The sequence below is a fragment of the Cervus canadensis genome, chromosome 3, assembly GCF_019320065.1.
Source record: "Cervus canadensis isolate Bull #8, Minnesota chromosome 3, ASM1932006v1, whole genome shotgun sequence".
In the NCBI taxonomy this organism is placed as follows: domain Eukaryota; kingdom Metazoa; phylum Chordata; class Mammalia; order Artiodactyla; family Cervidae; genus Cervus; species Cervus canadensis.
In genome coordinates, this window is record NC_057388.1 from 36,103,690 (window position 1) to 36,119,903 (window position 16,214).

The 16,214-nt window shown below is 34.6% G+C and overlaps 1 protein-coding gene across 9 annotated transcripts in view; it reads left to right on the plus strand.

The window, feature by feature from the left end:
* The window catches only part of CACNA2D1 (calcium voltage-gated channel auxiliary subunit alpha2delta 1), a 508,655-nt gene that overhangs the window by 329,937 nt on the left and 162,504 nt on the right, over positions 1–16,214 (plus strand). For all 9 annotated transcript variants that reach the window (XM_043462913.1, XM_043462905.1, XM_043462907.1 and 6 more), the window contains exon 6: positions 2,632–2,761. In XM_043462913.1, the coding sequence (XP_043318848.1) occupies positions 2,632–2,761 (130 nt within the window). The remainder of the gene's footprint in view (positions 1–2,631; positions 2,762–16,214) is intronic.

Sequence of the window (16,214 nt, forward strand, 5' to 3'; positions counted from 1 at the left end):
ATACAACTGAGGAAAACCAACTCTTCTGATATCTGTACTTTCTACCAAAGCTTTCCATGGTTTTTTGTAAGTATGTGCTTTGTAATAGGTTTTATATGAAACAAACAAACAAACAATCAGTATCAGATGAGCTTGAGAACCCTGGGGGTAAATATTATTTTCTTTAGTGGAGCTTATCTCAGAGTTTTGATGTGCCAATGTGCTTTGTTATTTCCTTAATGGAAGAGTAGAAGAGTATTACTACCTCAACTTATTTTAAGTTGCAACCAACCAGTAGAGAATCTCCAGGGAGTATTTTTTTTTTCAAATATCCTTTGATAAATATTACTGGCCATATTGCTGTGTGCATGCATCTGTTATTCAGTAATAATAAAAAACAGTGTTTCTTCCCTGTGGAGGGTAGAAAATTTCAAATATCCGTTAATATGCCTATTACTAGTCAATTCTAATTTTTTAATGAAAAAAATTGTGTGTCTAATTTAAACTATTGATATTTTAAAGCAGTGAACTTGCAATTTTAATGTGTATCACAATCACCTGGAGGGTTTGTTGAATTACTGAATTGCTGGTCCCCTTCCTGACATTTCTGATTGACTGGGCCTAGGGTAGAACCTCTGACTTGCATTCTAAAATGTTTCAGTGGTTGGGGATACCGCTTCTTCAAAGACTAAACTGTTGGAAACCTCTGCTTTAAAATAAATATTGAGGCTTTTTACTAATTCAGAATGTTTGCAGTGGAGAAGCATAATGACATCATTTATTTGGTGAGACCCTCTTTACATTCATATTATTAGTGGAAGTAGTTCATTTTAATGTTCCATCCTCTTATTCAAGTCAATTGTGCCCATAGATAATCATAGAATAGAGGATGAATTTTAAATTATAAGAAAATTCATGACTGAATCCAGGACCAAATCCCAGTTATAATTTTTATTCTTTCCTTTATTAACAGTTGGAATCATGGTAGATGTGTTAGGTTAAGTGTTTTGTTCTGTGGCGTTTGTCTTATCATTCTTTCTTTTTCTTTCTTTTCTTATCCTTAACACTGCACACACCTAACCTTTGTTTTAGAAAGTAATATGAATTAGTAATTTCTGCATGTAGGCTTTTTGTCAAATTTTAGACTTTCAGCACTACAGTTTCATCATTTTGTATATTCAGTTTGTTAATGGAGGGGCAATTATATCTTTGTTGCTTTCACATAGATTAAAAATAGTGATCCTTCTTTAACTCTGCTTATCGATCATAAATTTTACAGTCTGAATGACATATACCCAGATGTGCACACGTACACACAGAGTCATAGCTAACTAAACCACACTTGCCAAATATAGTCCTTCTCCTTATTATAGAGAGCGTATTTTCATGTTTTCTTTCAACATTGTTTCATTTGAAAGATAATTTGGTCATGACCTATTAAATTGATTTCATTACATAATAATGAGTTGGACTTGCAGCTTTAGAAATCATTGATTTTTTTTAAGCCCTTTTGCCAATATTTCTTTCTAAATAATCTTTCCCATGTTGCAGCTTCCCTAGGGAAACAAGGAAGTGTGTGTGTGTGTGTGTGTGTGTGTGTGTGAGAGAGAGAGAGAGAGAGAGAGAATTCAAATATCTTGGAATACTGGTGGGTTATCTTGTACAAGTTTTCAGAGCCATCTAGAAAGTTGGCCACTGTCACTTCTTTGTGGAGTTTGCTTTGCCACATCCCACCACCCTATGAGATTGTCCACTTAAGTTCTTTCTCTTGTTTATCAGTTGTGTTGCTGCAGTGTGCTGTAAAATAGTCAAATGTTGTATTTCTTTTTTCAGTTTTCTTTTGTGGAAATTACCTTAGGAAAGTGGAATACATTTAGAGATATGCATTTTGGATAAATGAGTGAGATTCTTAGTTACTTGCCAGAGGAGAAACTGAATTACCTTGCCAGGGTAATTTAATAATCAGAAGCATAGTTCAAATAGATAGAAAATTAATCTTCAACCTTAAACTCTTGTGAGATTTTCTTGAATCAATATTGATTGAATCTTTGCTCCTACCTCAGGAGACAATTTGGTTGAAGTTAGGATTCAGTTGTACTTAGAGTTACAATAGATCTCTTCTTTCTGAGCATTTGTACTTTCCTTTTTAAAGCAAAAATTGACACACCTGGAAAACATGCAAAAATCAAAGGAATATGACAAAATAATCCTTTGTTGCTATTATTTTTTGTGTTCACGTGTAAGATTAGTTATCAAACCAAGAATTATATAAAGGTGTAGCATAAATGGTGAATTTATTTCAAGGGGGAACTTTTAATTTGGTTGTATTCTATTCTTTAAGTGTACATTTTAGTAAGTGCTGTACATGGGAAAGCTCTGGTCCTCTCCGGATGTTCCTGGGTGACTCCAGTGTTGAGGAAATTAGGAGAGAAGTTAGGTTATAATGTGAATCCTATCATGAAGATGCAATGTGAATGTTAGTGCCTGAATGGAAATTTGTGGTGTCTGATATTATCATGGGAATATTTTAAAATATTCTTATAGATCTGTTTTGTCAAGAATATGCATTTGGCAAATGAAAAAGTGAATGTGAGAATATCTGTGTTAGGATACATTGTAATATTCTCTTTATTGTCTGTCTTTTCTTTATAGCCAGAAAAGAATGATAGTGAACCAGGCAGCCAGAGGATAAAACCTGTTTTTATCGATGATGCTAATTTTGGGCGACAAATATCCTATCAGCACGCAGCCGTTCATATTCCCACTGACATCTATGAGGGCTGTAAGTAAAAGGATGTGAACAACTCTTGGAATACCATGTTTTTAATCTATCTTATGTATCTTATTTTTGGAAAAAAAAAGGGAGCAAATTTGTTGCTCTCATTTACATGTTATTTAAGAGTCTGTGGTAAACTCTGATTTATGCAAAAGAAGAAACCTAATTTCCATGAGCAGTATATTGTCATCGGGCCTCGCTATGTGAATAATTGCAGGAGAGCCTGTAGCCATGGAGGTGTCCTACTCTTTCGTTTAACAAATAATTCTGCCTTTCCAGTTAGTATCAATAACTTCCAAAGTAATACATGCATTTATAAAAAATTAATACTATGTAGCATTAGTGCACACAAATATTTTTACAAAGACACCAGACTGGTAACAGAAGAGAGATGTATATTGTAAACTCTCCAGTTCTTACCACAACTTATTGTATTTTACCTGTCTCTCTCTCTCTCTGCCTTACCCTATGATGTAAAGTAAAGATACCTCACTCTTAGTTTATTGTGAACTCAAAGTAAAAAGGGTTGGGTAAAGGAATAAATTATATCCCTAAAGAAATAGAAAAACTTCAAATTGAGTGAGAAGGCTTCACTGCAAGGAAGGGAGGGGAATGAGTTTTTAGGAAGATACCGGGGAGGAAGCTCATGGCAGTGATATTCCTTGGACATCCTGTGTACTAATAAGGGCAGAGCCTGACAGTTCTAATAGGAATTCTCCTAAGGGCAACCTAATCACATAGGAAGACGAGCTGTGACCTAGAAAGCAGAGTCTTTGCCCAATCACAACTCTTGTTTTAGATGTTATCCTTTTCTAACCAGTTCCTACCCTTCCTGCTTGTACCTGCCTTTCACATAAGTAAATGGTAAGGAGAAAGAACCACTTGAGATTTTAAAAAGTGTGTTTCTAATAGTCCCCTTAATTAAAAACACTGTAAAGTGTATTGAGTGTCCAGAGTGTTTACATAATTGCCTGAATTCTGGATGCAGACAGCCTAGGTTAAGTTAAATTTCAAATCTAAAATTTAGCAGTATTTCCTTGGGCAAATTTATCAACTTTCTGAGAGGTGAGCATTTTTTGAACCTGTAAAATGGGGATAAAATTACTAGCCCAAAGGTTCATTTGAGAATAAAGTAAGTTAATATATTTGAGTTTGCACAATAGTGCCAGGCTCATAGTAAGCATTATATAGATGTTTGCTGTTATGAGAAATTACAAATGTAGTTTATTTAGTAGTAGTGTTAGTCAATCAGTCATGTCCAACTCTTTGCGATCCCACAGACTGTAGCCCACCAGGCTCCTCTGTCCATGGGATTCTCCAGGCAAGAATACTGGAGTGCATTGCCATTCCCTTCTCCAGAGGATTTTCCCAAACCGGGGATCAAACCCCGGTCTCCTGCATTGCAGACAGATTCTTTCCTGTTTGAGCTACAGGGAAATCTAAAGCATTTTTATGTCGATACTCTGTGGTCATCATGTCACTGTTATCTGGTTATATTACTACCTTGAACAAACATGAGGTCAGCTTGAGTGTTTTTAATTTGTTACAGACTTTCATGATTGTGTTTCTGTTTTGTTGCCAATAGTGATTATCCAGATATCCTCAAACTTTCCATTAAATTCTCCAGGAAGGATAACAGAACTTTCTCCAGGGAGAGAGAGATCTCCCTCTTCCCCAGTTCTTCTTGAGTTTTTTTGGCTGGTCTAAAATTGACAGAAGACAGATTAATAGATAATTTAAAATCACTTTGCACGTATTAGTGGTGCTAGTGGTAAAGAGTCTGCCTGCCATGCAGGAAACACAAGGGGCACGAGTGTGATGCCAGGTTGGGAAGGTCCCCTGGAGGAGGAAACGGGAAGCCACTCCAGTCTTCTTGCTGAGAATCCCAGGGGCAGAGCAGCCTGCAGGATATAGTCCTTGGGGCTGCAAGGAGTCAGACAACAGATCAGAGCAGACCAAGTCATAAAAATGGTACCCTCACAGTGTCCAAAGCAGGCCAATTACAAGTCATTTTTAGACAAAGAAGCAATATGTGAAGAGATAAGACAGGCAGCTTGTGCTTGGGGGAAATACATCTTCCTACTTTTAGAGGGTAAGAGAGACATGGTCTTATTTTTTTTATCATTTATTTTCCATTGGGTGTTTCTCACATAACTCTTAATTCAGAATAATCAATATGCCACTGAGGCATATCTTGGAGCAGCCTACTGTGGGCCACAGCAACCTCACACATTTTAAAAACAAATGTCTTTTTCTAAAAGCTGTGTTACCACAGTAGAAGAAATTTTAATATTGCATGCATGTTTAAAATAGAAAATAAAGGTCTCGAACAATAACACCTCCTGAAGCTAATCATGACTAACAGTTTGGGGCATAGTCTTATAAAATATGTATTTAAATGCAAGCACAAACTAATGAAATAATCCAAATGGGATTTTTCATATTGCTTTTCAACTTGCTTCCCCACCAACCTGTTCTGCTTGCCTCGCTCATTTGTTGTTGTTAAACTATTAAAAGGCTGAAAATAGAGAGAAGAAAGGTATCTCTTTAGGAGTAGGTTATCCAGGGAATAGAAAAGCAAAATAACTTTGATTAATTTTTCAACGAAGTGATATTGAATAAATAAGTGAAAAATACATTTTTTCCTAGGTAATTAGAACCTAAAATCATTAGAACCTAATTCACCAGTCTAGTAAATTATACACCAGTAAATTACAGTGTCTCATTTAATTACTGTAACTTTGTTAAAAATTTTTGAAGAGGAAACTCAAGCTGAGTCTTTGATGAAAGTCCACATCACTGGTAAAAAATGGAGTCAGGTTTCATATAAATTCTAATTCTAAAGTTTATACTTTACAGTACTGTAATAGATAAAATTTCTAGTGTTTTCTTTTGACTTAATTTTGACTCATATTACTTGGGAGCCAAGATCTAACTCCAGAGGAGTTAGTAAGATACTGATTTTGCATGAGAATCTTCATTTTCTTATTTCTTTTGCTCTTTTTTTTCCACTGAAGTCACATTCATTAATGTCTTCATGTATTTTATGCTGGAACAAACATAAAATTGACACATAAAATAAATCCAAGTATCCTTTCTTCAGGTTGGTGTGTCATAGTATACATATCTTCTTTTAAAATCCTACAGAAGAGTTTTGACTTTGTGTAAATGTTTTTCTTTCTGATTTAGAATAAACTATTAGTGGATATTTACAAAGGCTGATTTTAATAGTGTCAGAGGCTAAAAAGTATTACTTTGATTACTTCGAAAATCAGGAAGATAGAATATTGAAATAGATGTTTTCAGAATTGTAAGAAATTTTGGTATATGGCTTAATTTGAAAAAGAAAAAGCAGCTCTGTCTTTGGATTGTGTATTTAGTCCTATTCATCTTAATATTGGCGTCTCCTCTTTTGCTGAAATCTCATCAGTGAGACTCTGACCTTGCCTGGCCTGCGATGCTTTAAAATTCATATCCGGTGTTATGAGCCATGTGAGTAAATGGCGTAGGAGTAAAATCAGAAATGTCAACAAGATCCTGGAAATTTAATAATTACTGGCATTTTTCATGCAGTTCATCAAAACTTATCAGATGTACAGAATCATTCTAGATTCTGAATTTAATAAATGGAAAAGCATACTTTAATTGCAGGCTTAACTGAAGGGAACAGCGTCTCCTTTCATTCAAAGACAGTTTGTGTCTCTGAATTCTCATAAGATATCTTGTGTTCTAATTTTCCAAAGGTGATTACTTTTGAAATTCCCTTGAATTCAATATGATTGCTTTTGCTCCATGATATATTTAAAGTTTTCAAATAGTGTATTTAATTAAAATATTGTCTGAAAGCTTTTAGTTTTGAGGATTTTAGTGGTTAATACTTTTATTTTAGAGGGCACCCAAACTACACTTAATTTTTTAATCTAATTAATCTGTTTCAGTATAAAAATAGTGAACTCGATAGAAAGGACTGAATATTCTGACAATTTGTTTTAATCACAGAGCTTTATTAATGTGTTAATTATTTTTGATTCACGTATAGGGAATGCTTTTATAGAATATTTTGATCATTTGTCATTAGAAATTTATGTTAATATTTATTTGTATAATTATTACAGTTGTAAAAAATACACATTACTAAGAGAAAACAGTAGGGAACTCCAACTTATGTAACTTTCAGGTACTAGAAACTTTTGTCCTTATACTACCTTTTGATGTAAACTAGGCAATTTATAACTTCTATTTTAGAAATTTAAAAATGAACATACTTCTGTCACAGAGGTACATTGATTTTGATTGAGGAAGACAGAATTTTCTGGAGTGTATTAATATCCTTGGAGGTCTCATATACTTTAACAAAACTACTTTTTATAAATTAAATTATCTATAATCACTAACACTGTGTTCTAATTTATCTTTTCTTACATTGAGATATAGTTTGTGTACAGTATTACATAAATTTCACATGTACAGCATAGTGGTTCACAATTTTTTAAGGTTACACTCCATTTATAGTTATTATAAAATATTGCCTATATTCCCTATGCTGTGAAATATATCCTTGTAGCTTATTTATTTTATAAATATTAGTTTGTATCTCTTAATCCCCTACTCCGATCTTGCCTCTCTTAATTTTCATTTGTTTTGTCATAGAAAATGTAACTACGTAAAATGACGTTAGTGTCAAAATTACAAAAGAGAAAGCTGCTAGGCTTTTGCTGATGATTGTGTCATAGTGCTTCATAAGCAACTAATCTATTTCAGGACATGTGCACTATTTAATTAGAGAGTGCTAATAGTTTACTTTTACTGTTTTAAAAATCTGTTTATAATGGGAATACAGCACTGAACAAACAGATTAAAAAAATCCCTGTACTCTTGAACTTTACAGTCTGATGGAGATAGGGCATAAAATAAACAAACAAGTAATAGGATATATTGTAACATAATAAAAGCTTGAGATAAAAATAAAATAAGGGAGATGCTGCTGCTGCTGCTAAGTCGTTTCAGTCGTGTCCGACTGTGCGACCCCATGGACTGTGGCCCACCAGGCTTCTCTGGGGTTATATGCAATTCCTGGGCTTCCCTATTCCCTGGTAGCTCAGCTGATAAAGAATCCGCTGGTAATGTAGGAGACCCCGTTTCAATTCCTGAGTCAGGAAGTTCCCCCAGAGAAGCGATAGGCTACTCTCTCCAGTATTCTTGGGCTTCCCTGGTGGCCCAGACAGTTAAGAATCTGCCTGCAATGCGGGAGACCTGGATTTGATCCCTGGTTTGGGGAGATCCCCTGGAGGAGGGCATGGCACCCCGCTCCAGTATTCTTGCCTGGAGAATCCCCATGGACAGAGGAGCCTGGCGGGCTGCAGTCCATGGCGGTGAGGAGTCGGACACGACTGAGCGACCAGGCACAGCACAGCGTCGGCTGTTCCTGGGTTAGGGGCTGGGCAGTTGGTATTTACAACATGGAGGTAGGGGAGGCTTTGTGGATAAGATAACATAGTCTGTAGTTGGTGAGCATGAGAGTTGAATTCTCTAGATACTGTGGCAGGCAGAGGGAAGAGAAAACACCAAGATCTTGAGGCTGGTAGGTTCCTAAAGAGCCTGAAGACCAGTGTGGGCACAGCTGAGGTAGCAGGTGGGAAGGAGCAGGTGTCGCAGCAGAAGCCTTGTTGTATACAGCCTTGTGGATAATTGCAAAAGACTTTGATTTTTATTTTAGTCTGTTTGGACTGCTGTAACAAAATGCTGTAGACAGAGTGGTTTATATAATAGATATTTATATATATTTTTATAGTTTTGGGCACTGGAAGTCCAAGATTAAGTTGCTGACAGGGTTGATTTCTGGGGAGGTACACGGAGCATCCTGTTTTATAGATGGCCACCAGCTTGCCGTGTGCTCACATGACTGCTTCGTGCACATGCAGAGAGAGTGAGATCTGATATTTTTTCCTCTTTTTATATGACAGCAATCTGATTATGAATGTGAGACACTAATTGCACTACAAATGTTCTACCCTCATAACCTCATCTATGCCTAATTACCTCCCAGGGGCCCCACTTATGAATACTGTTGAATTGCGGGGTAGGTGTTCAACATACAGGTTTTGAGAAAACACAGAGATTAAGTCCATAGCAGAGAGGGAACTCTGAGGTGTTTTATGGATGAGGAATTACGCTTTCATAAAAAGGTAGATGCTGGATACTTGGTTGAGAACAGACATAAAAGGCAAGAATTGAGGAGAAACGATGGGACCTTGGACCAAGGTTGTAGCTCAAAAAAGTATTCCTATTAAAATATGTAGGTTTTTATTTACAGGACAGCAAAGGAGAAACGGACATAGAGAATAGACTTACGGACTTGGGGAGCGGGGAGGAGAGGATGAGATGTATGGAAAGAGTAATATGGAAACTTACATTACCATATGTAAAATAAATAGCCAGCAGGAATTTTCTGTATGACTCAGGAAACTCAAACAGGGGTTGTGTATCAACCTAGAGGAGTGGGATTGGGAGGGAGGTTCAAAAGGGAGGGGATGTATGTATACCTATGGCTGATTCATGTTGAGGTTTGACAGAAAAGAGCAAAATTCTATAAAGCAATTATCCTTCAATTAAAAAATAAATTAATTTTAAAAAAGAAAAAAATTGTGTAAATCTATTTTTGAGATATACATTTTTCCTTCTAATTTTGTATGATGGAGACATTCTATTCAATTAACTTTATTATATCAAAATAATGTGGCAAACAAATTTTATCCTCATCATAAAAGCACTTTTAGTTGAGAACTAAGAAACTAAGATAAATTTCCTGAGATCTTTAAAGAGGAGTGAATTAATTCAGGTTCAGTAGAATGTCAAAAGACCTATTTTCTTCTTTCTTCACAACTTTAAAATTTTCTTTTCAAGATAAATAAATTCCATGGGTGTTAGTTTGCTCCTCATCATTCAGTGTTATAAGTTATAACATATATCCCCTGTTATAAGAAACAGGGGATAGTAATCTTACAGGAAAAGAGAGGGAAAAATATAGACAAGTTTCATTTTACCTGTTTACATAAATCTTACACATCCTTACATTGGTACAAACCGCTGAGCTCTTTTTTCAGGCTTGCCTGGTGTATTTCCTGTAATAGGCCTCTGGTTTTGGATTCACATCTCAGTGCTGGCAAGTTTTAAACTTCCTAACTCTTGATGTATAGGTATGTGCATGGTAGTGTTTTAGTTGTTTTCTGTACAAAACAAATGATCTTGAATTAATGCATGATCTATTTCTTTGAAGCAAAATGTTAATAGGGTTGTTCCACTTCCAGAATCTTGACTGGAATGACATACAGGAGAAGGCAATGGCAGCCCACTCCAGTACTCTCGCCTGGAAAATCCCATGGATGGCGGAGCCTGGTAGGCTGCAGTCCATGGGGCTGCTAAGAGTTGGACACAACTGAGCGACTTCACTTTTACTTTTCCTTTCACGCATTGGAGAAGGAAGTGGCAACCCACTCCAGTGTTCTTGCCTGGAGAATCCCAGGGCCAGGGGAGCCTGGTGGGCTGCCGTCTATGGGGTCGCACAGAGTCGGACACGACTGAAGTGACTTAGCAGCAGCAGCAGCCTGTTAAACATCTTATGATTTTTACAATTGCTTTTGAGGCAAATATAACATTAAAATGCTTATTTTTCTCACTATAATATAAATATGTGATGATTTTATGAAATACAAACTAGTGTAAAGGAAAATATGTAAAATTACAGTGATAAAGATACTGTATGTCTGTGTATGTGTTCATTAAATATACTGGTAGAAAATATATAATTGCTAAGCAATTATACTGAAACCCTACCAAGTTTATACCTGATTTTTTACCTTATCAGAAAGTATTGTTATATATTTAATAATACTTTTTGAGATAACATATTAATGTTATATGTTCCATAACTAATTTATATTTAGGTTGTTTCCATTTTATCATGGGATATAAGTAAATCTCTGTATTTCTCATTATCACCTTAAGATAAAATAAGAACTGATATTAAAAGGGCAAAACTATTGATAAATTTTCTTAATATTACAGGTTAGTACCAAATTAGATTATACCTTCAATGAATTAGTTCCTTTCTAATTCCAATTTGTCAGCGAAACTATTATATTTTAATTAATGTTTTATAGATTATGTAGAATATTGATAATATATTGGAATAGTTTGCTGCCCTTTTTTTTCAGCATTAATGTCATATGTTTGTTTTTTCAACACTAGGTTCCATTGCTATGTAAAATAAAATACTAGGGCACTATGAAGTGTGGCAGCAGTTTGTCTGAGGGATGGTAACAAACTTGTTTAGAAAATACCCCGATTTTCCCACATGCTAGATCTTTCACAACATATACTGTAAAGTTTTTACTTTTACCTGATTAGCCTGAATTTAGTGATTATGCTTAATTGAACTTTGTTTGATAAATACATAAATTTACATTTTCAAGTAGCAAAATGTGTTTAAGTGTACGTTAGCAATAAAATCACAAGCTTTAAAAAGAGATTGTTAAGGCTGTCGGAAAATGAGAGAAAAATATTAAAAGTAAGAAATATAACTCCAGATATTGGAGATTAAAACCATGAAAGGGTGTTATGGGCAACTTTACAGTAAAGTGCTATAATGTATAAGAAGTGTGGATGATTTATTATAAAATAAAATCAGATCAACTCAATAATATGTCAGTAATGATAAAATAAATTGGAAACACATTCAAATTTATGGCCAAAGAAAGTACTTCATGTTGAGTCATTTCTATACATTTTCAAATAAATACTTTCAAGTTTTGAATTTTTTTCTAGAAATGTGAAAAGTTAATTAACTCATATCGCTTCATTATAAAAAAAAATGGTGGAGCACAAAAAAGAAAAACATCGTAAGCCAGTTTTAGTTTATTAATAATAATGAAAAATTCAGTGAAAACATTGCCAAGCAAAGTAGCAATGAAAGAATAATGCCTGGTAATAAAAAAACTGTCTCAATAATTGAGTATTTTAGATGTCTAATAATGTTTTTATATTCTATATCAATTGATGCAAATTAAGCATTTACCTTTTTTTTTCAGTTTGAAATATAATTGACCTACAGAACTATATAATTTTAAGGTGTAAAATATAATTTGACTTACATATATCATGAAATGATTGGCACAGTAGATTTAATGAACATCTCATATAATTTAGTATTAAAGAAATGGAAAAAATTTACATTCATTTTTAATGGAAGTAATTTTAATTAAAATCTTATCAAAATACTCCTACCAATGATAAAAACTGCTCTAATGATTAAGGAGAGCTGAGAAATTCCCAATACTTCTATACCTGTTTGTTTTTAGAGTATTTTTTGTCCTTGCTTTTATTTATTACAAATATGATTTTTGTTTAATATACAATAATATAAATTGTTTTGTGTTAATTTTTTTCACCAGATAATTACCAAAAACAAAGTTTTTGAAATTCTGGGTGATACATCATTTCATGCTATAGAGTTGTGTGTTTAAAGACTAAAAAAGTGAATGACTTTAAAATATTATCATGGTTATCATATTAACAAAGTAGCTTTTCTTTTTTCTTTAAAAACGCTATTTGAGTCATAAAGCCATGATCCTAATTCATGGAACCAGAAATCTGGTAAGGGCTAAAAAAAGGATACTTTATGAAGTACCATTGATTCTCTAACAAAATGATCATTGTGTGTGTGTGTGTGTGTGTGTGTGTGTGTGTGTTTAAGGTTTAGCTTAATAAACTAGCATCACTCCTCATTAGGAGCATAGCAATGAAATAGTAGAAACATGAGAAGACAGGTACTAATAAAATTTTAGGATAGGATAACTTGATCATATTTAATAAGTATGAGACAAAAAGAAGAAATTCCACTTCTGACGGCAAGTTTGCACTTCATTTCATTATTTTTCTCTAATGAATACATTCATCATATAAATGCAATATAGTATTCATTTTTTGATAGGAAAATGTTGACCAAAAGTAAATTCAAATGCCAAAGAATACAGTATTCTTCTGATCTTACAGGTACTAGCCCTTTAATTCATTCAGAATTATAGAATAACAAACCAAGTAGCAGTAACCATTTTGTGCATCTTGTAAATTGCTATGGACTGAATTGTTTCCTACATGAATTCACATGTTGGAGTCCTAACCCTCATTGGTGACTGACTATATTTGGATAGGGTCTTTAGGGGGCAGTTGAGGTTAAATGAGGTCATTAGGATGGGGCCTTAATCTGGGAGGATTGGTGGTTTTATAATTTATAAGCAGTCTGCAGGCCTGAAAGAGAGTTCTCACCAGGAACCAAATTGGCACTCACCTTGATCTTGGACTTGTCAGCCTCTAGAACTCAGAGAAAATACCTAGTCTGTGGTATCTTATTATGGCAACCCGAGCTGGCTAAGACACAGTTTTGTTTCCAGGGAAAAATAGGAATAGGTTTAAACTCAAGTTTATATGTATACATATATATATATATATATATATATATATATATACACACACACATACACACACACACAAACACACACACACATATATAAAATGGTATTGGAGAAGTCTCTTGAGAGTCCCTTGGACTGCAAGGAGATCCAGCCACTCCATCCTAAAGGAAATCAGTCCTGAATAGTCATTGGAAGGACTGATGCTGAAGCTGAAACTCCATACTTTGGCTACCTGATGCAAAGAACCAACTCATTGGACAAGACCTGATGCTGGGAAAGATTGAAGGCAGGTGAAGAAGAGGATGACAGAGGATGAGATGGTTGGATGGTACCACCAACACGATGGACATGAGTTTGAGTAGGCTCTGGGAATTGGTGATAGACAGGGAAGCCTGGCATGCTGCAGTCCATGGAGTATCAAAGTGTCGGACACGACTGAGTGACTGAACTGAACTGATATATAATGAGCTGAAAAAGTTACATTGGTTATGTCATACTTCTAAACAGAGTATAAAGTATTTGGCTGTTTAAATTTGGATTTGCAAGACTATTTTCGGCATTTTAATTTAGAATCTTATTTTCTGTACTTCCCCTTTGAAGTAGTTATGCTGTGGAAATCAGTTAATAATTGCCAACTCAATAGATGAATAGACTTACCTATTTATTGGAGAGACAGTTAATTTGTAATTCTAGTTATATATAGCAGTAATAAATAGATTGTTTTCTTGGAACATTCCCTAAGTTATAAATCCCTAAATTTATAGGTCCATAGGCTCTGCAGATATAGAGCCTAAAATTTATAGTTACTGAAGTGTGGTTTTCTTTTGTTATTTTTTAAGAGAGGGCAAAAGGATATTGTAACAACTTGACTGACTGTCCATTCATTTGATCATGTATCCCATGTCCAAAATGGTGCCAGTCACTCTGACAAGTCTTTTCTTGTCTTTGCAGTAAACATTGTCCTGTGTATGTTACAGAGTGATTAGAATACTCTCCCCTGGTTGAATTTGCTAAGCATTCTAGTCTCTTATTTGAAATTTGAGGGATATTTTAAACCACAATTTTATTTTAGGTCTGTGAAAAAAACCTAGGTCTTATTGGAAATAAAGTGGTACGTTAGCCTTTGTGATAGCTTCTAATGCAAGATCAACTCAGTTCTTGTATATAAACATCTAACATGATGATTGTATCCATCATCTGTATCATGTATTGACACTGTTCATTCAACCATGCCATGTTTTCTTAATTCTGTTATAGGTAATGAAATTATAACAGGATTCTTAATTGGGGTAATGGTTTGCTGGCCAGACAAATTTGGGAAATGTTCTATAGCTTCCTCTTTGGAGATTCCTAGTACTTATTAACCTTTAAAAGTGCCAAGAAATTATGCTAGAAATAAATAAAATTTAAGTCATTTTACTGATAATTTTTCATATTTTGATTACTGTGTAACATTAACATACTATAAACATATATTTCATTTAATTCAAATAATAACACTACCCCCAAAATTTTATATTATTGGCAAGTACCACAATACTTTTGATAAAATTTACAACTCATTTTGTTATCTCCTTGAGTCACCTTGTCCAACTGTGCCAGGCAGTTTCTTGTAAAGATCTAACTTTATTTTGTTAGACTCAAACTTTTTCAGTAAATGACTGGATAAAGATGACTTTCCTGGTAACAGATAATAAGATGGCCTCAGTCACATTTAGACATAAATACAGTATATAAAAGGCAAAAACACAGTCTCAATTCCAAATTGATTTATTATTAACCCCTCCTGCTCTACCACCCTGCACCCTGGATTAGGGCTAATGGAAGCCTGCAGTGGAAGAGGCGGAAGGGATGGGGTACCTCCTAGCTGTATGTATTTTACCTCCACCACGTAGAAGTGCTAAGGGCAAGGGAGAACAGAGTGGTTGGTATCTGGCTGGCTGACTTTGCCAAGGCCAGGTAGAAGTAGTTATGTGGTAAATAATTTAAACTAACTTTTTCTCTTGGGGAGAGATTGTATGGGTTATTTAGAAATTTCTTATGTGGGCATCCTCTCTGTAGTTCCTCTGAACCAGCAGACACATGTCTCTATACCATGTGAAGATGTTCTGCTACTGCTTTCTGTGGCTTTGGGTGTCATTTTGGATTTGTCTCCTCAGATCTGCCTAAGGTACTATAAGAGAATAGTGCATTCTTCCTGCTGCATGGCAGCCTTAGCAGATGCTACCCAACCAGCCAAAATTTGAACATAAAATGTTGTGTCATTCTTAATATTTTACAGTATGTTTTTTACTATTTTTCATTGCAAAGTTTCTCCTATATTGTTGCATATTTGGATAAATATTTAAGAAAGGGCCCTTGGAAAGTCTTTTATTCCTAGGAGCCTCATGAAGATTGTTTGGTGAACCCGAAGTTTTTCAAGAATCTCTGTCAACATAACTTGGTTACTCTGGGTATTGCATCAGTGTTTCTTATCTAATAATATTAATGTCCATGTGTAGGTCACTTAGGCCCCAGCCCTCCGTAACTCACTAAAGAAAAATCGCAGATCTTTCTGTAACTTCTTGGAGCTGAAATATGTTTCTCAGTGTTGTTGCTAAGGAAGGGGGCCCTCAGATGTTGTATAATATGATTATTAAACTTCCTTAATTTCTATTCATTTTTCATATTTTATTAGAAGTTGTGAAATTTTTTTTCTGTTACTTTTTAAAAATCTGTTACTGAACAAGGATATTCAGGGATTTGTTAAAGGTCAAATTATTGCCGTACTTTAAAAAATTGTTTAGAGGAGAATACAAATAAAAATCCATTGTCTCATTCTTTATAAAAAGATATTAAAAAGGGAACATGGAAGACATCAAAAAGGATGTGTGCACAATTCAGAATCTCTATAAATTGATAGCTGGAGATCAGACGTTTACTTGGCTAGCTTTTTATGATGGCTATAACAAGTGACAGGCCATTCAAAGGCTGAAGAAGAAAGATAATGA